This window comes from Prunus avium, chromosome 1, assembly GCF_965620075.1.
Source record: "Prunus avium chromosome 1, drPruAviu1.hap1.1, whole genome shotgun sequence".
In the NCBI taxonomy this organism is placed as follows: domain Eukaryota; kingdom Viridiplantae; phylum Streptophyta; class Magnoliopsida; order Rosales; family Rosaceae; genus Prunus; species Prunus avium.
The window spans coordinates 4,718,475-4,740,663 of NC_142284.1; the positions used below are offsets into that span (position 1 = coordinate 4,718,475).

The following is a 22,189-nucleotide window of genomic DNA, read 5'->3' on the forward strand; positions in this document are numbered from 1 at the left end:
GACCTCTCTTAAGGAATGAGAGTGCCGAACCACTCACACCAACCACCTTAGTCCATTTAATTTCTTTAAACAAACCCAAAAAATACCCAAAATATGATAGCGGGCCCTATTGAATTTAATTTTGATTATTAAATTACTTTGATGCCCTATTGAGTGTTTTGAGCTTTTTTATGAGGTTTTAGGGTTAGGTTTGTTTTAAGAAATTAATGGCAGTTTTGTAATTTAAAAGTTAAAAGTCTTTTTTGTTATGTTGTAAATGGGTTTTTTTTTTTTTTCCGGTTACAATTGTAAATGAGCTTTGAGTGTGTTTCTAAAGTCCATTTAATATATGGTTTATTTATTTATTTATAATTTGGCCTCCTATATTGGGTATAATAGTGAATCTCCCTTAATTAAATTTGGGTTCTTGTGGGGAAGGGACTACCGTACTATACTGGTTATTATGGATGGATATTAAGATGTCAAGTGCCATAGGACAAAAAATAAAAAATAAAAAATAAAAAATAAAAGTCCAAGACCAAATTGATGGGGGTTAGTTTGGTAATCATGTCATGTGCAAAATATGTATAAGGACGTTACTGTGGCTCACAAATTCAGTCACATTAAAGTTACATAGTTTTCTCTCCTAATCCAAATCGTAAGTGAAATAGCTAAGGAAACCTTTCCTCTCTTTCTTGTACACTTTCCTCTGAAGGTTATCTGATGCTTATAAACCCTAGCTAGCCACCATATATTTCTTCTTAGATAGATAGAACATAATTTTCTTTTGGGGGTTTTTTTTGGGTGGGTTTGTAATGAATTATGTAATCTCCACTCACAAAATCACATTCCCTACTATTTACCAACAAGTTCTAGTCATCAACTATTTACATATAATATATAAGTTATGATATCAGATTCTTTGATTTGTTATAATAATACTATTGTTTCATGTCTGTTAGAAGGTAAGAATAATGTGGAGGCTGAAGCTTTCAGAAGGCAAAGATCCATGGATTACAAGTGTAAATAATCACATTGGAAGACAATATTGGGAGTTTGATCCAAATCTTGGAACACCAGAAGAGAGAGCTCAAGTGGAAAAAGCTCGTCACGAGTTTCGCAAGAATCGTTTTCAATCCAAACATAGCTCTGATCTCTTAATGAGACTTCAGGTGAGGCAGCTCTCACTGTGCATGGTTTCTCTCATAAATATTTCATTTTTCTGATATATATGAAATGACTTTAATTAATTTGTGTTAATGAACTAATTGAATGCGCATATATATATTTGAATACAAAGTTTGCAAAGGAGAAAGCATGTGAAATGAAGCAAGTACCAGCTCAGGTGAAAGTGAGAAGTGATGAAGAAGAAATAAGTGAGGAAGCAGTGGGGATCACCCTGAGAAGGGCCTTGAGCTTTTACTCCACTCTGCAGGCTGAGGATGGTTTCTGGCCTGGTGACTATGGGGGACCTTTGTTTCTTCTACCTGGCTTGGTAAGATTAATTTCAATAATTTTTTATTAATTTTATACAAACGAAATTAAGGTAGGGGAATTGAACCTAGGATCTCGAGTGCAAGGGTAAATGCTCCATTGTGATTAATTTCAATACTTAACCTATATATGTTACCTTTCCATAATTTCCAGTCCTATAATAAGACTAAGGTTGGGTTATACACATTGATCTTAATTACCATATATTCTCTTTCATTTTTTGGTTCAAAAACCTTACCGACCATATAAACGAGGTGAAAAACTAACTACTCATGCAAAACCATTCACGTTGTTCTAAACTTCTAAAGTCCAATAAAATAATAAAAAGTAATACTACACACGAGAAGTGACATGTGTAAATTATTAACTGATCATAATAATTGATGTAATAAGTTAGTCCGAATACATTAACAAATAATCTAAAGATGCAGCCACTCTAAGATTACTTTAAAAAATAATATTTCGGTAAGCTTCCCCGAAGAAAGATCCAAAACTGTGCAGCCTCGCACTAAATTTATAGGAATATATGTTTAATTTTGAAGGATTTGCTAAAATTTTCTGCGTGAATTAACCCTAGCATTTTCAGAGCTTTGCTTAAAGATATATACCTCAAGTTACATAAGTACGTATTTAGGCTCTCAATCGAGGGATAAAGTTATGAAAGTTGAAGGGATAAGGCCATTATTCATCTTAAATTTATGAAAGTTCAAGGGATAAAGTTCCTTATAATAATTAAACACTAATGTATAATGCCTCTGTAATTTCATGGAACATTCATTCAAACATAATATATTGTATAATTCCTTTTCATCACATGTATGGTCCCCCTTTCCCCCTCTTTTAGTCGTTCAAACGGAGTGTCGATATATTTAACGTCATAGTCATTTTCTTCATATAATATGATAATAAGTGTACGATGATAATGAAAGTATCCATTAAATAGATATTTTTTTAGTCGATTCAAACTTACGAGTACAAATCAATAAGCAAAGACTTTCTTTTCTCCCTTTAATAAAAACTTTTCATTGCTGTAACAATGATCCAATGCAATGGTCCCCCTTTCCCTCTTCTCCCCACTTCCCCTCCCTTTCTCTTGGTTTTCAAGATATATATAATGAATGAATTCTATGTCGTAGTCATATTTGTTGGTTTTATTAAATCAATAATGTATATGATTTATATACATTAATCCCCATCAAATGTTTGTTTACATATACAATGACCTACAATTAATAATATACAATTGTATAGAAAACAACTTGACATTAAAATCAAGCTGGCTCCCTTCATTATTGATGGTCCACTATTTTCACTTCTCTTTTCCTTAATTCTTTATATATTTATTTATTTATAATGTGAGAACTTTTTGCCTGTCTCCTTATACCTCTTCTCTTTTATTTGTTTTTGTTCCCTTTCGGGTGCTACAATAATACACTGCGTAAGTACCTAGCTTGCCAATATACCATATATCCCCCTTCTCTCAATCCTTCTTCATTGTCCATACAAAACATGGAAATCGAACAAGAAATTTAGGGTTTAGGGAATCCTTTGCAGTTCACAAGTACCCGAGAGAAACACAATTCAAAAATTAAAATAAAAAACAAAAGGAGAAAATATAATGTTAGTTTGTGTGTATATATCTAACATTATATTTAGATATTGGGGAACACAAGACCTCGGATGCAGTAATAACTGTTCTTAACCACTTGAGCTATAAATCTCTTGCCAAGAGAAGCTTTGTTCGGTTATCAACAGTTTAGCACCTAGCTTTTAACGACTAAGTCGTTCTTAATTTACAATTAATCTCTAATTATCCCATTCACTAACACTGCAAAGCAATCATACAAGATATGTGTCACTCTTATATCACACTAATTAATTTAAGCAATGGGGTTTTGTCCTAGGTTATTGGCTTATCTGTAACAGGGGCCCTTCATGCAATCTTGCCGCATGAGCATCAACAGGAGATCTGCCGCTATCTGTACAACCATCAGGTATATCAATTTCTTAATTTTCCGAATGCTACCTGTCATTTGAAATGATTTTTAATGAGATTAATTAACAGCTGATGACATCATCGATGTGTTTAATACTAGGCTGACTTTGGCCATTTATTTGGAACCAATCAAATTATCTTCTGGATATAATTAATTAAATTATATGTATGAACTAACAAATCCATTGGATATGGGTTGACTGACATAACCAATTAACCAAACCACCTAATTATTCTGTCTTTGAATGGAAGTATTAATACCCACAATCCTTTTTAATATTTATGTTTTTTTTTTTGGGTAATGGTATTACTATACATATTTTTTTGGTCGCCAGAATTAGGAGGGGGATAGGGTTTTTTCATACGCACGCTCTTAAGGTGTTATAGGAGTCCAAACTTGAGATCAGTAACCCATTGACTACTACAAGTGTATTATTAATTACTAATGTTTTTTTTTTTTTGGTGCAACCTAATTGTAATGAATTGCAGAATATAGATGGAGGTTGGGGATTGCATATAGAAGGCACAAGCACAATGTTCTGTACAGCTCTGTCCTATGTCACTTTGAGATTGCTTGGAGAGGAAATGGACAGTGGTGATGGCTCCATGGACAGGGCAAGAAAATGGATTCTTGATCGTGGTGGGGTTACCTTCATTCCATCATGGGGAAAGATGTGGCTTTCAGTAAGCACACTTTTATTAACAAATTAAGCTGCCATTGCCCTCCACTAATTAATGTGGTCCTAAGAGGTTTATGAAATTAGCCAAAACTAAAATACAAGTTTATTTAACCATGAGATGTGGTGTGGTGGTAGCTCACCTCATTCCTTAACCATGAGGTTGGGGGTTCGATCCCCGCCCATGGGAATGGAGTGCATTTCGTGGCCAGCCGTTTACCTCCATTGGGAGAGCTCCCGCGGCGAAAGGGATTAGTTACTGCTGTCGGCGGTGGATACCCTTGGGTCTCATCTAAAAAATACAAGTTTATTTGTACACTTGAGTTGAGGAGCCATCATACATATTATTCAAGATGTTTTTAGGATTAATGTATCACTTCTTAATTATCACTAATATATGTTTTAATTGTAGCTTAATTTGGAAATATAATTGGCAGGTCCTTGGTGTCTACGAATGGAGTGGAAACAATCCACTGCCTCCGGAGTTGTGGCTTTTACCTTACTCTATTCCAATACATCCAGGTGTGTGCATACATATTAAAAGTTTTCTGTTTTTCTTTTACACAAAAGATCGAGAAGAAATCGAATACAAGAATTCGAGTGCATAAAATAAATAAACGCTTCTAACCATTTAAACTATAATAAATTCTTATAAAAAAGACTTTGGTTTTTTCTTCTGTTTTCTTCTTCTTTGTATAACGTGTATAATACGCAAGAATATTATCTATGAATGCATGTGATCGGAGAAAATTAACCAAGAATCTGCTAATTAATTATAGCTACAGAATACAGACAAAAAGCTTAAGAAATTAAAAGTCAATCATGAAATGGATTAATGAATTAATTATATACGCATGATGACGGTGCAGGTCGAATGTGGTGTCACTGCAGGATGGTTTATCTGCCCATGTCATATTTATATGGGAAGAGATTTGTGGGTCCCATCAACGGCCTTGTTTTGTCACTCAGAAGAGAGCTTTATACCTTTCCCTATCACCTGATTGATTGGGACCAAGCAAGAAATCTATGCGCTAAGGTGCTACGTATTCTTTCTAGCCTTTTAGTTCTTGTTAATTTAAACAAATTAATAAAATAACATCTTATACATATAATATTAACTGCAAAAATATTATTTAAGAAAATTTCTTTTTGAATCAAAGTTAAGCAAATAAAGACCCTTGCCAGTTATATTATATAAGGGTCCATTTGGATCGAGTGATTTCAAATTTAGGAATTTAGGTGACATTGTTAGGTTAAATTGGATGTTTATATAATATTACTATAGTCTATATGTATGTCAAGATTTGAATAAACAAACCAAAAACAAAACAAAATGGATTTCACACGACTCATTGTATATAGTCACTTTAATATAAATAATATAAATATTTCACATCTAGCTATTTCAAATACATACAATCTAATGTATCTAGTTTTCTTTAGCAAATTTAACATTGTTATCAAATCCAATTCTTTAACGTCCATCTAAATAGAGCCTACGTTGCAAATGACCCACTAGAGTAATGGTTTGGAGCAAATATGCCCCCCTCCCCCACCCCTCCGAAAAGGTCATGGGTTCGAGTTCTATAACATCTGTATAATATGTGTGAGTTTAGTATGTTATCGCCCCTCTCAATAGGAAAGATTTTTGAAAAAAACATAAAGCCTAAGTTCAATACTATATAAAGATAATTTAGTAATTTATTTGTCTTTTCCACATCCTACCTTTCTTTTCTCTTTATAGTAATATTTCATCACATCCCTTGTGGGATATATATATATATTTAGACTCTTTAAAAAAAAAAAAATACATCTCTCTCGACTGTTATGAGCGCTCTTACCTTCATATCTATGGCAAAACGATCGATTTTTATTTTTTATTTTTAATTAAATACGAAAAATGGAAAACCAGTTTAGGACCGCATCACATATTATTATATGTATTTGAAAGCAGTGCAGGTCATGGGGTTGCTGCAATGCGAGTAACCAATGAAGTGCAAAGCAGTGCAGGTCAAAGGACTAAAATACACTTACCAGAAAAATAAAAAGATTAAACTACAAATATGTAAAAAAGAAAGAGTCAACTGACAACAGGCAAAGTCAAATTTGGTGGAAGGTTGTGAGGCCCACTCAAATATCAGATGGAGTCATAAGAATTCAAACAAGTTAGAATTGGGATGCCTTTATTCTTCCTAGTTTATTAATCGAATCTGATCTCACGACATGATCATGTTTTTCATAATCATGTACGTTTAAAATATAAGACATATACCAATAATAATTTAACTTTTTAAAGTAAATATAATTTAAAAAGTGTGTGGTTGTGATTAGTTCATAAACTTTGGATCGAATGACATTAAAAACAGTAGATAAAGATGTATAACCTAATTTGAAGTTTTGACGTAAGAAAGAAAAAAAATGGAAAAAGGTAAAGTGTGGTGGGATTATTAGGCTAGGTATTCTTGATCATTCTAATTAGATCATAGATTTGGGCCTCCCATTTTCCTTGTATTAATAGTTTGTTAATTAGGTTCGATTAGGGTTTGATAGCTCAACTGCTAATTAAACTTCTTTTATGGGTTTAGTTGCACCAATAATCTAATCCCAACCTTTAATTTATCAGTTGAAATCAATCAAATTATAACATTTCAACCTTGGTACTTTTAGGTTGATATGTTTTATAGTCTAATGATATCCAATCTGAATCGATTTGAAATCACAATTTCAGTTTCATTGAAGCCTGTAATTCCTTTTCCTTAACAATCCAAATCCAATATAACCAAAGAAACTTAACAAAGATAAACAAAAACAATCTTCCTCTTCTAAATAATTTTGCATGCAGGAGGACTTGTATTATCCACATCCCATTTTGCAGGACATCTTGTGGGGGAGTCTTCAAAAGGTTGGGGAGCCTCTTCTCATGAAATGGCCATTCTCAAGGCTAAGGCAAAAGGCTCTCCGCACTGTAATGCAGCACATACACTATGAGGATGAAAACACTCAGTATATTTGCATTGGACCTGTCAATAAGGTTTGCTTAAAAAATAAAAATAGAAGAAACAAAAGACAAAATATGCAAGAAAGAAAGCAGACTCTATCAATTATTTTGGGTTTTTTTCGAGATTAATTACAGGATCAAGTGTGTTTTTTCTTCATGATCAACAGGTACTAAACATGATTTGTTGTTGGGTGGAGGATCCAAATTCAAAAGCATACAAGAACCATCTTTCAAGAATCAAAGATTATCTTTGGGTTGCAGAAGATGGAATGAAAATGCAGGTCCTCAAATGGATAATTAATATTGATTAATTATAAATCAATGGTTATTACATAATTAAATTTAAAGGATGTGGGACTAATTAAACATTATTTTGATGACATGTAGGGATATAATGGATCTCAGTTTTGGGATGTTGCTTTGGCTGTGCAAGCAATCCTTGCAACCAACCTTGTCAATGAATCTGGTTTTGTGCTTCAGAAGGCTCACAATTTCATAAAAAACACACAAGTACTTAACCTCAAACTTAATTGATCACTACCAAAACATAATATATAATATAATTAAGATATGACATCCCTATTTAACTATAATCAACTGGGTTTTGGTGCGTGAATTAAGGTTAAGACAAACAGCTCTGGCAATCTTAGTTATTGGTACCGCCACATTTCGAAGGGTGGATGGCCCTTCTCTACTCCAGACAATGGTTGGCCTGTCTCAGATTGTACGGCAGAAGGTTTGAAGGTAATCCTTTGCCTTGTACCTCAATTACAACATATACTTGAGGGTTTTGAGTTGGCATAAAATAATATTGCAGAAACTGCATTTTCTGATTACATTAACTGACCACGTATGCAACACATGATGTGCATTAGGAGCTGGTTAAACGGTTTTCGGATGATCTTTGAGAGAATACTTCGAAAATAGATGGTTCGGAAATATAATGTAGAATGAGCTCTACAAAAGTGTCCCTCAATAAGCTTATTTGAACATCCCTTGAAGTTCTATATGTATAAACATAACATTAATTGATGTAAGAATAAAGCTATTTATACCATCTCAACTGACTATATCTAAGGAACAAACAGTTGATTTGTATATAAAATATGAACATGGCAATATATAATGCAAGCTAATTTATTTGCTGATCCCTTATGATTCTCACCTAATATTTTGTTAGTTGGTAGCTTAAACAACTTTGAAAAACTTACACCAACTAATTACAGGCGGCACTCTTACTATCACTTATACCGTCTGAAATTGTGGGAGAAGCCATACAAGCGGATCAACTATATGATGCTGTCAATGTGATATTATCCCTACAGGTAAAAACTACTTTTAATTAGTATTTATATATAATTCATTAGAAGTTGATTCGATTTAGTATAATCACGGGACTTTGTTCAAGTTTTTAGGCCGCGAGTGTTGTTCTCTTGTTTGTCACACTGTCTGACATACGGATCATTGATCAAGTTGATTCTTGTCTTAATGTATAGTCGAGATTCAATCATTATAAATATATGCCTGACAATATAAGTCTGACAAGAAAACATTATCAACGTTGTAGAGCCATGCTTCCATGCGTGCGTTTTATAAGTTTCCAATAAATTTACTCTTTGACACAACAGAACAGTACTGGAGGATTTGCATCGTATGAACTCACAAGATCCTATGCCTGGTTGGAGGTGATGAAGCAATTCTGTCCTTTTCAATTGATATTTAGAGTACGTTAATTACATGTGGTTAATTAACTTTTTTGAGAGGATCTGACACAGTTTTCAATCCCAGATGATCAATCCAGCTGAAACATTTGGAGACATCATTATTGATTATCAGTAAGATCCAAAAATACTTTGTTTTCTGTCGAAAACAAATAAAATAGTGGCACAAAAGATCTTATGACATTTTATATCCTCATAAAAAAATATAGGTACGTGGAATGCACGTCAGCAGCAATTGAAGGCCTTAAATCATTCATGAAATTATATCCAGGACATAGGAGGAAAGAAATTGAAGCATGTATTGCAAAGGCAGTTAAATTCATCGAGAGCATACAACTACCTGATGGCTCATGGTAATATGTTTCTCTTAGTGAAATATTAGAATGGCATTAAATTAATATGACTAGATGTGATTTTTAATCTTAGTGAAATATTTGGTAGCCTAAAAACAACCCTGATTTGGATTACGTTTAATCCTATTAGGCTCAACGTAGTAGGATTATGAATCCCACCAAAAGGTTGGGGTTAAGTTGGATTGGTGTTATCGTCTTTAATCAATGTGATCCTGCTAGGCCATGTAATATAATAGCATATTTCAATTAATCTAATCCCTTAATCATCTGTACGTAGTACCAAACACATCACTCGATTAGCGTTATCTTCTTCAATCTAATGTAATCCAATGCGATCTAACTCTACCTCATAATCCAATCCAATTCAAATAAGCAAATATGACCTTAATTATATCAATCAATTAATGTTGCAGGTATGGGTCTTGGGGAGTCTGCTACACCTATGGAACATGGTTTGGGATAAAGGGGTTAGTGGCTGGCGGTAAGACCTACCATACTAGCCATAGCATTAGAAGTGCATGTGATTTTTTACTGTCCAAACAGCTTGGTTCAGGCGGCTGGGGAGAGAGCTACCTATCATGCCAAAACAAGGTAAGGATCAATAAATTTTGGGAATCCATATATGTTTTAGTAAAATTCTAATTATCTATGTTCATTTCCAACTCACACCATTGGGTTGATTTGTTGAGTTTAGGAGGTTTTTCTGTTTAGTTTGTGACTATTATAATTCAAGGAAGGGGGGGATGTATGATTGTAGCTATAAAACCGACAACGTCCCTTTGTCAAACAATTTTGCATCTTATGCTAAGGGATTGTGACTTACTTAATAGTTCAGAACCACATTCTGACAACATAAGCTGCCAGACTGTTCGGCAATTAAATAGTTTCGATTAGACAATAACAACATTTGCTGTTATATATTATATGACCAGACTATCCGTTAAGAGAACATTTTGAATTGTACAATAGCGGCATTATGCTATTACATACAAATTTGTAACGGTGTCTATTCTTCTGTGAGTGGACTAATAGGTATACACAAATCTCGAAGGGAACAAACCACACATAGTGAATACTGGATGGGCAATGTTGGGTCTGATTGAAGCAGGCCAGGTGTGTTGCAGTCTTTGTGTTTCTCCTACAAAACCTATGTCTAGAAATAGTAGATAACAATTTACTTGTTTTGTTTGGTTTTATTTTACCATTTTTGACTGTTTAGGCCGGGAGGGATCCGATCCCCTTGCATCGTGCAGCAAAGCTGTTGATTAATTCACAGATGGAAAATGGAGATTTCCCACAACAGGTACATTAACTATTAGTTTAGCAGTACTTTTCTTCCTAATCTCGAAAGATGGCTTAAATTTTCAAATCTCCGTTATGCATAACACACTATTTGTCCTAAAATACCACATTTTTTTTTTTTTTGGACAGCAAATCATGGGAGTCTTCAATAAAAATTGCATGATCAGTTATTCTGCCTACAGAAATATCTTTCCCATATGGGCGCTTGGAGAATATCGCAATCGGGTATTGGCATTGCTACCTTATATATGTATAAATCAAATTACCAGAAAATGAGTGTTTAAATGCTCATGTACAAACAATCATGTGTTTAATTGGCTTTGTCATTTCCTTTTTATGTAGATATTACGTTGGTTAATATGATGTATATATAATAAATGTTTCATATCCCAGTCCAAAAGAAAAATAATCCATCTTGCAGGGCAAGGGTAAAACTATTCCATCTTGCAGAGGCAGAAAGTTACAGAAGATAATAATACACTGCAAAAATCTGTTGATCGCATTTGAAAACTATAGTACAACTGATTTTTTTTACAGAAGATGTGAAATCTTCACCATTTCCCTAGACATCTGCAAATATATAACTCAACGTCTTCCCTGGAACTGAGTCTCCATGGAAATAATAACTCATCGTCTTCCCTGGAGGAACTGAGTCTCCATGGAAATAAACATTTTCAGTTGCAGAAGTTTGCAACTCTCAAGTCTCGACTCATAATCAGTCCTGGCTTCGATTAACAATTGCCAAGACAGTTGATCGAATGAAAAAGCAAGCATAAACTCTGGCCAACTTGAGAATGCAACAGAAATATTATCTATTACACGGAACCGTTCCTAAGCATGATACAAAATTGGGGATGGATATGTAGAAAATCAGAAATACATGACAAAATTTCAGGGCGCTCAAAACCGTGAGTTGCTAAGAAAAGCTACCACACAACTAGTGCTCTGAAACAAATTTTCTACTTTCTGCCATGTTTTGCTTTGAATATCTAGGAGCTTTCTTGCCTTATCCTGCAGTCTTGATTGGCACCGAATTGTTTCGCCATGGATCTGTCAAGGAAGAAAACAATGGAAAAAGAAAGTTTAAACAAAGAGTTGAGGGCCACTGGAGACCAACTGGAAACTTGCAAATTTGAGGATTTTACTCTTGATTCATAAATTTGATAAAAGATCACTCATGCCAGTGACTTTTATAAAAACAAACCAGTTTGAAAATTAGAGTTCTTGCTTCTAGGTCTGTGATATTGGAGTTTTGTCAAAGCTCTAAAAAGCCTCGGACAATGCTACAACTTCATTGATAGAAAAAAAAATAAGAAACAATAGAGGAGAAGTCTGTACCTTCAGAAACACCTTGATGACAGCTTGTACGAAGTCAAAATTGTTTCTGCATGAAGTCTCTTGTATAAAATAATCTAGAAGCAGTTCGATTGAAAATAATTCTGGCCTCTTTTCAGGTTCTTGCTCATCATCATCTACAATCTGAAGCATCCGAAGTTCCATATCCAGAGTTGATGGAGATAAACTTTTGATATAATCAGTAAATGCTGAAACTGCAAAAAATACACAATTTAAAGATCATCATGTCTTTTGCACAGATCTTACTGGAATCAAGAAGGAAACCTTTCAACTGAATCACAAATGAAAACTAAAAGATAAGATATTTACAATTCTTCATTTCTGCAGATGAGTGAAGAAGTTGCACAAATTGCGATGGTGCCAGACCAGACTTTATTCTAGTGTCTTCTACTTCATCACCCTTGGCTTCCTCTTCCGCTGACCCACTGGGTTTAAATAATATATCTCCAGAAAGAGAAGGGACCGAAGGCAAAAAGAAAGGAGCCCTTTCGGGTTTTTTTGGCGGTTCAATCGGTTTATTTCGTTCCTGGACATTGCAGAGATGCAACATAATTTACTGATCAATCACCAAAAATGTAAAGGGCAAAAGGACAACCATAATTCACAAATGAGGTCAAAAAGTCTGAAACCAATCAATAACCAGCAGTAGAAAATACCTTTATGATGTCTAAATTGATTAAGCTTTGCCACTGGCTTTTAGGTAATAGTGAGAGAGTAACAAGATCTGGAATTTGCAGGTCACGAGTTGTAAAAGCTGAAGCATCTTTAGCTTGTGGATTCTCCGCAATAGGCTCATCAAAGTCCTCATCCTGAGAACCTTTTGTTGAAGAGACAGATGGTAACTTAACACTCACAACTTCCTTTCCACTTGCATAAGAATCAACCTTAGAAGCTCCAGAAAACATTGATTGATTTACCCTGTTAAGGTAGCCAGGTTTAGAATTTTTTGATAAATGAATATCCCAGTCAAAAATGAGGAAAACAAATAAGAAATGCTACTGTATTAAAACTACCATCAATTGCATGCTAAATCATTCACTGTTAACATAATTAAAAATTTCAGGTTCACTTGGTTGCTACGCTAAAACATGATGCATTTGGTCGAGGCAAAAGACTAAGGTTCTATGGGTTTGTAGTGACTTGGCTGTAATCTGGGTAATTTAGATGAGAGGAATAGGAGGGTCTTCGAAGATTTTAGAGGCGTAGGGGTGGAGGAACACTGGGAGAGAGAGGTTTTCGTCGTCACTGTGGGCTTCTGTTTCGACAAAATTTAAAAGATTTGTTTCTTCTGTAATGTTGAAGTGGAGGGCAGCTGTAGGCTGAGTATTCATTGGAACTGTTTTTCCGACTCTATATGCAATCACATTTATCAACTTCAACCACCCACAAAAATTCACTAGCTCCCTTTGTGGTCAATAGATAGGAAGACTTACCAAAGATAGACCCCATTTTGATCAACATGGGCAGTCGCTAGAACATCCATATTTGGTGACAGAGACAATGCTGTTATAGACACATCAACATGCAATGCATCTATTTGTCTTGCTAAAATAACATCCCAAACTCGAAGACTTCCATCCATACTGGATGACAAAAGCCATTTTCCATCCTCACTAAAACACATGTCTGTTACACGATCCGTATGGCCTTCAAATTTACGAACAATTCTTGAAGCCACAACATCAAACAAGCGGATGATTAAGTCATCAGCCACAACAGCCAAAAGACCTGAAAGTTTTTTGAAATGATCACAATATTATCCAAGGCATTTATGATACCAAAGAGCTGAACAAAACACGTTAATGTGACAAAAGAATATCAAACACTAGTTACCATTCAAACGATTGTATACAATCTTGACAACAGAACACCCAATTTCCCATCTAGATTTTACGTCACGTCCCTTGAAATTCCAAACCTGCAGGTCAAAACATGTGACGAATGAAACATTCAACACATTCAGCAAATTTATTTCTTCCATTTATTTGGGAATAGCTTAGTTGAGCTAGAGCAAATTTGTTCACTGTGCTGAGCCTTTATAGATCAAGATGAAAATATATACAAGAGAAAAATGTATCTTAGTGCAAACTGTAATATCTCTAAACATACAAGCAAACAAGGTTTAGGGCAGCCCCACCACCATCAGCCTCATAAACCATGAAATCCCCACCCTTCAGCATCGCAGACCTTGTATTCTACTTTGTGGGGGCAGTACGAGTAAATCCGACAGTAAGGTAGAGCGTAATGTTTTGAAATAAGAAATACAAACTGACCTTTATGTCTCCATGATATCCTGCACTTATCATTAGAGTATTTGTTGAATCACAAGCAATTCCAACCACTTCCCCATCATGGGCAAAGCTTCTTCTTCCTGACGTGTCTACATAACTGCCTCGGCTCATTCCTGACTGAAGGTTGAAGCGCTCAATCCAACCATCTGCTGTCCCCAGAATGGCGAAATTGCCACATGCACTGATGGCACAGGCCTATCACCAACAAAAGACAACCATTCATTAATATTGTAGACTGTTTGAAAAGGATGGTGTACTACACAAGTCTTTAAGGTTGCATATCAAATAGTCATCAGAACTGGGTCTTTTTGTCAGGCTATTGTTATCTCATAGATTGAAAATCATCAGGAATCATATGAATCCAAAGAAAAGCAGAAATTGCCAATCTGATTATTAAACCTTGTAAAGATGGATGTTATAAATCTTGTAAAATATTGACCACAAGGGTCACAAAAAAATGAGCAGTATTGAAACAGATTGAAATTCTAACCTTCACAGGACTGGGATTTTCTGGTCTTGGCTTCAGAATATGCTCACCAAGAACAAAGTTTTGAAGTCGCCACACGTATGCCTGTGCAGTATCCATATGGCATGTAACCACATTGCACCAATCTCGCTCTCTTATTTCAGCTGAAATAATTTTTCGTATAAAAATTCAGAAGATTAGACAAATCTTATAGATAAAAGAGTATAACAGGTCATTGATGCAATCTGAGAAAATGCCAAAATGAGAAAGGAGACAACTCTGAAACTGATTTCTCAAATTGAATAGGATTTAACACCAGTCCTAGTGACTTTAGCTATACTAAATCTATGGTTTTGATATTTAAACTTCAGCAGCAATTTTGTTGAGGTAGAAGCCAAACCAAATTTCATTATATTGAAATATAATTTTCAATGGTAAATTTTTGTCAGATAAGTGTTGTTTTGGTACTTTTTGGATTTCTGCTAGCATTTCAGTTTACTTTTTGTCAGAAGAAGTCTTATTAAAATGAACACAAGTAAACATAAAATTACACATACAAAAGGACCTTACCACAATCAAAAGCTATCACAGGCTTCAGTTTTATCTCTTCTTCCTAGAAGGTGAGGAAAACAGAAATTAAATAGTTAATCCATCTGCATACTGAAATAGCACTATTTGTCAATTGAAGATTGGCACGATAAAATATATACATAGCCATCATGGACATTTCTATAAAAGTCTAGCCATGGTACATGGCTGTGCATAGTGTGGATACTTCACTAATCCCAGGAAATAGACTAGCTTAGAGCACAGTAAATACCCGAGGTCGATAAAAAATTTACACATTACTTAACACTCAACACACAGAGTATCCCCATCACTTAACTATGACATGAGAAGGTTGAGACTTGAGACACTTCAGAAGGATGTAAAATATTTGGAACGGAGAGGGAGGGGAAAAGGAACTAAATATATACCTAGTCCAAGTAACAAAGACTATAAATAGTGCACTAAATACCTAGGAAGATGAAAACCTAGTGTAAGCATTTCATGGATCCATCTAAGACATTTTCTAGTTTTGAACATTTTGAAAAACATGGAGAAATGATCAAGCCCTTTTCTAATTATCCAAATACATCCAAACTGAAAACAATAATAAGTTATTTTCTCCTTTATGAAATCAGTAAATAGGGAATAGAAAATACCTTCATCCTCATTTTCTTTGCTCGTTTGGATACGTGGCGTTGAGAAAGTTCTCTACTTTGTTGATCCTAATAACACAATGTAACTAAATTACAAACACTAAACAGAACCATAAAAAATAATACGAATAGTTGTTTAGACGTTTTATACTAATAGCTCAATTATGAAGGGGTGTGTGATAGGAATTACAAAGGGTACACATGGACCAATCTTGATCATTGGTTTGACCAAACGACCAATATTAAAACACCAACAAAAACCTGGTTTTAAAACCCTTGACCTGAGTGCATTAAGTTTGTGACCAGTTACAAATTGTGACCCATATCTCCAACCTTACTTGATTGTATGGCCTCTCAACACTTCTACTCAAAAGAGACTGACAACAAAGCTGTAAGATATATCTAGCATCAGTGTTCTTTCATAGGTTTGGCATAAATACAAAATATTTGTAATCTTGTCAATGCACCTTCTTTCTAAATCTACATGCTGCTGGGTAGAAAGAGAACTTCGGAAAACTTTTGAACCGTCCAAGTGTAAATATTGCAGATGGTTTTCTAATTTGTTTTAAAAAATCCATCTTTTTATCATTCTTCAAAACTGACGCAACTCTCCTTTCTTTTCTTCTTTTTTCAACAATCAGCCACCAAAGTCCACAAGAATCAACCTTCAACTCATACTCCCAGTGCACACATATTTCATTCATCTATCAAAATCTGCTTTCATTCTATAATTTTACAGCCTTCGCCTACAGATGGGGGAAAGGGTTAAATTGCACAATCTGTTGTTTTCACCCAATTCAAGTGTTAACTTTAATAGAAAAAAACACTGTTCTTTAACCAAAACTTACACTTCCAGCCATTGGCAATCCAACCTCCAGACGCCACTAAATCATACTTGACTTTCCTCTCATCCAAACATTCAAAAATTCTCAAAAACCACAATCACCTAATCCCATCACTCATCCATGGCGGTGCTCCTCACCTCATTATTGTTTTATCACAAAAAGCAACAACAGGATGAAGACTACCAACATGGAGAGAGAAAGAGAGAAAAAGATGAACGGTGGCTGGATGCTTGGTCCACATGACGACAAAGTGTGGGGTTGAAGGATAATCTTCAGCGTTGGTTCAAATGAAAGATCAAAATTGGTCCATGCGCACAATTCATTGTGCATGTGAGAAAACTCAAAAAAATTCATCCCCGGACATACACAAAGAGTCATACAAACACCACAAAGAGCGGATGTGAGGAAAAGAGTGAAAAGATAAAAGAAAAAACATTTCCAGTTCTCTTCTGAGAACTTCTATAAAAATATTTAACTTAAAAAACACAAAACCAGCATTCAGAATTTGATGCTGACTGAGTCCAAACCTGGATTACAGAGAAAAGGCGAAAGGCACGATCCTGACCAGCAGATAGAATGTGTCTCCCATTTGCATAAAACCTAAAATTCATGAAAAAGATTAATAAAGAATGTTGAAATGCAGCTAATTTCCTCAACATAAAGCAATGGAATAAACTTCACAGAAAACCAAAGACTTTAAAAGTGATCTAGTGCACTATTTAAACCAAAAGTAGAGAAAGTCCTCAATTGTTGTGTAGAAAAGCAACATGATAAGGAGCAACAGATCATGAAATGGATTTTGCTTCAGATATAAGCACCACAAGATAACAAAGACATGACAGATGCAGGTCACAAGGTCAATGGGCAGAAATAAGCGAATCTTGTAGCACAATGGCAATAACAACACTAGCAGAAACTAAAAATTCACTCTCCTAAAATCAATATGAAAAGCACTATACCTGATGCATTGTGGAGGAGCACTATGACCACTTCTAAAGCGTAAAAGACGAGGATCTCCATCACTTGTGTCAAAAATCCACATCTAGACGAGCGCAAATATAAATCAATTTTACAGCACAAGAAAAAACAGGGTCATCTTTTGTTTTTTTTTTCTTTCTTGCGGAGTAAATCAAGGTCATACAATAATGATATATGCAAAACCTTGTAATGTCTTAATTCTTCAAATATTAATCATTATAATGTTTAAACTAAGAACGCAGAGTTTTAGCCACAAAAGACATAATATTAATCAGTGTTCTCAGTTGAATCAATGAAGTGAAAAATAATAACAATTCACAAGGAACTCCAAGCCAAAAAAAAAAAAAAACAAAGCAAAAGAGAAAAAACCAAACAACCAAAGAGTGACATTGAAGAAAATATATAAAGTGAGCAAAACAAATGGGATCATTTTGCAGAGAGAAAAATATACCATCTTGGCAAAGCTAAAGAAGAAATTCTCATTTGATAATAATAACAAACATTGTATCCTAAGTTCAACCAATATGCATATGTTGGTAGAAGAGCTGAAGTATTTACTTTCTAGTGTCTACCTATTTTAATAGTCTGAAGCAGAAACAGTTCAAGCCGTCATGTCACTCATAAAAAGGCCTTTTTTATTGATGGAGAAGAAAAGTACATTAAACCATGGTTGTAACTTGTAGCTTTCTTCAAAGTATTAATTAACAAATTTCCAATTATAATATCTGATTACAACAATATATTAATGTTGTAATTACCAGTGTATGTTCTCCCTACAGAGTTGGACAAGCAACTAGATGCAAAATATATTTTTATTTATGAAAACCAATATAGGACACAAAATTACTCTTACTTTAATAGAATTGTCTGATGATGAACTCATTAACACGGGTTCATTCACAAAAAAGTGAAGTGAAAGTATGGAACCATCATGAGCATCTCTTATAACTGATTGAAGCCTTCGTTTTTCAAGATTCCATATGCTTATGACACCAGAAGAACCTCCAGAAGCTAAAAGAGGCTGCCCATCTAAAAAGGAGGAATAAATAACCATAAGCATTAACTAGTCACCAACTTTATAGATAACCATCAAATATAACAGTTGTAACTCATTAATTTTTCTCTTTTCTTCCATAGGATAAACATAGAAGTCCCAACGCAAAAGGGACAATTGAGAATTAATTATGCCACATGTTTCAAGATTGATGTCCCTGTAAACATAGAGAAAATAGAAATTTGGAAGATAGCAACAGAAACAAAAATGGTACACATTCCAAAATTATTGCACAAGTTTTAATTTAGGAAAAATGTAAAGGTATTAACTGATAGAGAACCTAAAATCCCACATTGAGAATTTGAAGCCTTGTATTTTATCCTTCACCCATTGCCAATTGGTTTTTGGTTGGATGCTCTGACTTTAACATGGGATCAAAGCAGGCAATCTACATGTTAGGCTCAGCAACTACATGTGCTCAATATCACCCAATTTAGTTCACCTACATGTTTGGCTCAGTTTTCCAGATGTGAGGGAACGTGTTGAGAAAATAGAATCCCACATCGGAAATTCTAAGCCTTGCCTAACAATATACAAGATCATGGGCTTCTCCACCTATTTCCCATAGGTTTTGGGTTGGATGTTTTGACTTAACATGGTATCAAAGCATGCAATTCACGTATTTGGTCCAATCCTTTAGCCAAACATAACCTACGTCAACAATTTAAGCTGTCCATATGCGGTGGGACTCACGTCTTCGGCTTAAGTCCTGACTCACATGTGAGAGGGCACATTGACAGTATAGAATCCCAAATCAGGATTTCTAAGCCATATGTCAGAGTTTATAATATCCTGTGCCTTTCCACCCATTCTGAGGGAAGAGGCCCAGGATAGTATAGTACTAAAACCCTTTTTATCGTTCTATTTTTTGGTAATTAAGAGCAAAAGAGAAATACTTCTACAGTACCACACAGCAACCTTCACAGCACCATGGTAAAATAGGAATGGACAGCCACTAATATAAATCAAAAGCCTGAAACTCTTACCGGTGCTGAAAGATAAGGCAGTCACAGCACCGCGTGTCGAATGAGCAAACGTGACTAGCTCTTCGTCATAACGAATGTTGTGAACATGAATTTTTCCATCAGCACAACCAACTGCAACAACATCTAGTGCGGGAGATGAAACAAAACTGCAGATAGAAGATTTCCATCCCTTGAACTCATAGAGTTTTTTCTTTGTGCTGATATTCCAAAGTTGTAGAGGACCTTCTTGACTCCCAATAATAACCTGTACATATTATAAAGAGGGTTTCATCTTAAATTGGAAGGGAAAAAGAGCTATACATGAATCTTAATGACTGAAAATTCATGGTTATTTTGCAATAGAGCTTCTTTGAGAAAAATGCAGTTACCTTATTTAGGTAGGTATCCGGATGCATTATACAGCTAGGACTAAAATTGTTCTCTAACGTGATATGTCCGACGGGAGAAAGATTTTGATCAATTCCTTTAAAAGCCCATATAAATAGATTGCCTTCAATATCAACACTTAGGATATGCTCTCCAAACAATAGCAACGAATTGACCTTAGCATTATGGCTGCTCCATGTTGCTACCTGTTAAAGAATTAAAACTATAGTCAAACATGAAGTTCAGTCCATCAGATGCTTCTGATAATAGATGCAGATGGCTGCCCCGCACCACATTATTTATAATATTCTATCTAAAAGTTATGAAATTAGGATACCATCTCTGTCATAAGGAATTGTAAAGTTACAACATTGACCATTGGTTTGCAAAACCACGACTTCCATTAGATTGCATTACTCATTCACTTCCGTTAGTTTAATCAAATTTTCCCTCCTTACTCAACTTTATTTTGCTTGCTTCTTCTGTGCCGACAATTTTTGTATAAGATCAATACAGGAAGTCACTCTTAACTAAGCTAGCATACAAAAGCATCAATCCAATTCATTGAACAAACAATTAAGATGAAGAAGGACAAATGGAAAAAGGAAGAACTCTGAAACCCACAAACTATAGCTTGGGATTTAAGACAAGGGAAGGGGGGCAAATTTCATTCCTTTTAAACAAACTTATTGACAAAACACTGCCCACCAACCTGATGAGCTCGCTTAAAAACAGCTATATCATTCCCATACGCAGCAAATGTATAATCACGGTAGGAAGCAAGAGCTCGAATCTTCTTCGGCAATTGTGGACCTGCATAGATTTTTTTATTTATTTTTAAAAGTTCATATAATTACACCGCATAAAACTATGAAAGAATGCAGTATAATTTTATTTGGACGAAGAGAAACTAAAAAGAAAACTAGTCAAGACAACATCATCCTGCTCCTGAAACATTGAAATTGCTAACTTTGCACAGCCCAAAATCAAAAATAAAGTTACAACTCCGAGCTAATTCACAAATTCTATAGAACACTACGAGTTAACATCAATTCCCAACACTAAAATATTGTTAATGATTAGTAACTTACCAACAAGGACCAGACTGAGCTTTGCGCACTGCATCGAAAGACAATTTAAGGAAAAAAATAACGAAGTGAGCATCAAAATTGTAACTTAAATACTAACGAACGAGATGAATAAAATAAAATAAAAATTACGTTGTAAATTTGGAAGGCCTTCCCGACGCTGACAGTGACGAAGGTCTCAGTGCCGAGCCTCTGAACAGAGAATGGCACAGAGCTGGTTGTGTAGCCGATTGCTCTGAACGGCTCGAATATTCCCATTCTCTCTCTTTTCTCTCTTTCTCTCGTATCCTAGCTATTGCATAGGGTTTTTCTGAATCTTTCCAAAAGACAAATAGAGAGAGAAAGAAATGGAGACGCTAGGGACAGACAGAAACAGAGGGGGTTTAGGGTTTTAGGAGGGAAGACACAGACGATAAACGACGTGCGTTTCGAAAGATCCGAGTTCCCTTACCCGTTGGCATTTGCCCACTGGAAACAACTGGGTCGGGTCTGGGCCGAGCCCAATATAAACTTCTTGAGTAAATTATAAAAAAAAACCCCTGAAAACTGTATACTTTACACCAAAACACCAGTTTGGCATTGTTGTGCTGTGAAAATAATCTCTGTCAGATTTGCTGTGAGAGAAATCAGCTGTAAGAGAAAGCAGTTTGGCGTTTGGTAAACTTTTTGTTAGAAGTATTATTGGTACTGATTCCAGCATAATTAGAAAAAAAAATTGCAGCATAATCATTAAACCCCGCGCCTCTTCGAAACTGATTCCTGCATAATCAGAAAATGAAAGCACCTCATTAGCTGCTTTCCCTTATAGCTTTCTCTCACAGCAATTTTTAACAATAAGTGATTTTCTCATAGTTTACCAAACAGGCTGGGCTTCCCAAAATTTTTAAAAAATCACTTATAACCCCAAATAAGCAATGCCAAACCGGCACTTAGAGAGACAATTTAGGAAAACAAACCCTCAGTTAGCCACTTGTCATTTTCTATTTGGTTCTTAGTGCCTATTTGACATTGCTTATTTGGGTCCATAAGTAATTTTT

The 22,189-nt window shown here is 35.0% G+C and overlaps 2 protein-coding genes across 4 annotated transcripts; one reads left to right on the forward strand and one right to left on the reverse strand.

The window, feature by feature from the left end:
- Nucleotides 1-607: 607 nt before the first annotated feature.
- On the forward strand, nt 608-10,905 carry LOC110766192 (cycloartenol Synthase-like). 3 transcript variants are annotated; one of them, XM_021969472.2, is made up of 19 exons: nt 608-637; nt 942-1,151; nt 1,280-1,474; nt 3,378-3,467; nt 3,959-4,153; nt 4,584-4,668; nt 5,016-5,182; nt 6,989-7,177; nt 7,312-7,425; nt 7,532-7,654; nt 7,766-7,888; nt 8,371-8,469; nt 8,773-8,829; nt 8,933-8,979; nt 9,075-9,218; nt 9,632-9,809; nt 10,251-10,331; nt 10,438-10,521; nt 10,650-10,905. In XM_021969472.2, the coding sequence occupies exons 2-19, from the start codon at nt 954-956 to the stop codon at nt 10,794-10,796; spliced, it is 2,316 nt and encodes a 771-aa protein (XP_021825164.1). In that variant the 5' UTR covers nt 608-637; nt 942-953; the 3' UTR covers nt 10,797-10,905. The 3 variants fall into 3 exon arrangements, with proteins under 3 accessions (XP_021825164.1, XP_088102731.1, XP_088102730.1); XM_088246605.1 differs by having other exon boundaries at nt 7,022-7,177; XM_088246604.1 differs by having other exon boundaries at nt 622-694.
- Nucleotides 10,906-11,308: 403 nt separating this feature from the next.
- On the reverse strand, nt 11,309-21,529 carry LOC110766191 (transducin family protein / WD-40 repeat family protein). Its single transcript, XM_021969471.2, has 18 exons — nt 21,285-21,529; nt 21,156-21,183; nt 20,777-20,877; nt 20,067-20,270; nt 19,699-19,942; nt 18,512-18,687; nt 17,640-17,722; nt 17,208-17,280; nt 15,839-15,904; nt 15,204-15,246; nt 14,658-14,797; nt 14,150-14,362; nt 13,710-13,794; nt 13,310-13,604; nt 12,533-12,794; nt 12,186-12,402; nt 11,859-12,070; nt 11,309-11,570 (listed from the first exon to the last, which is right to left on the reverse strand). The coding sequence occupies exons 1-18, from the start codon at nt 21,408-21,410 to the stop codon at nt 11,421-11,423; spliced, it is 2,718 nt and encodes a 905-aa protein (XP_021825163.1). The 5' UTR covers nt 21,411-21,529; the 3' UTR covers nt 11,309-11,420.
- Between the last annotated feature and the right edge of the window lie 660 nt (nt 21,530-22,189).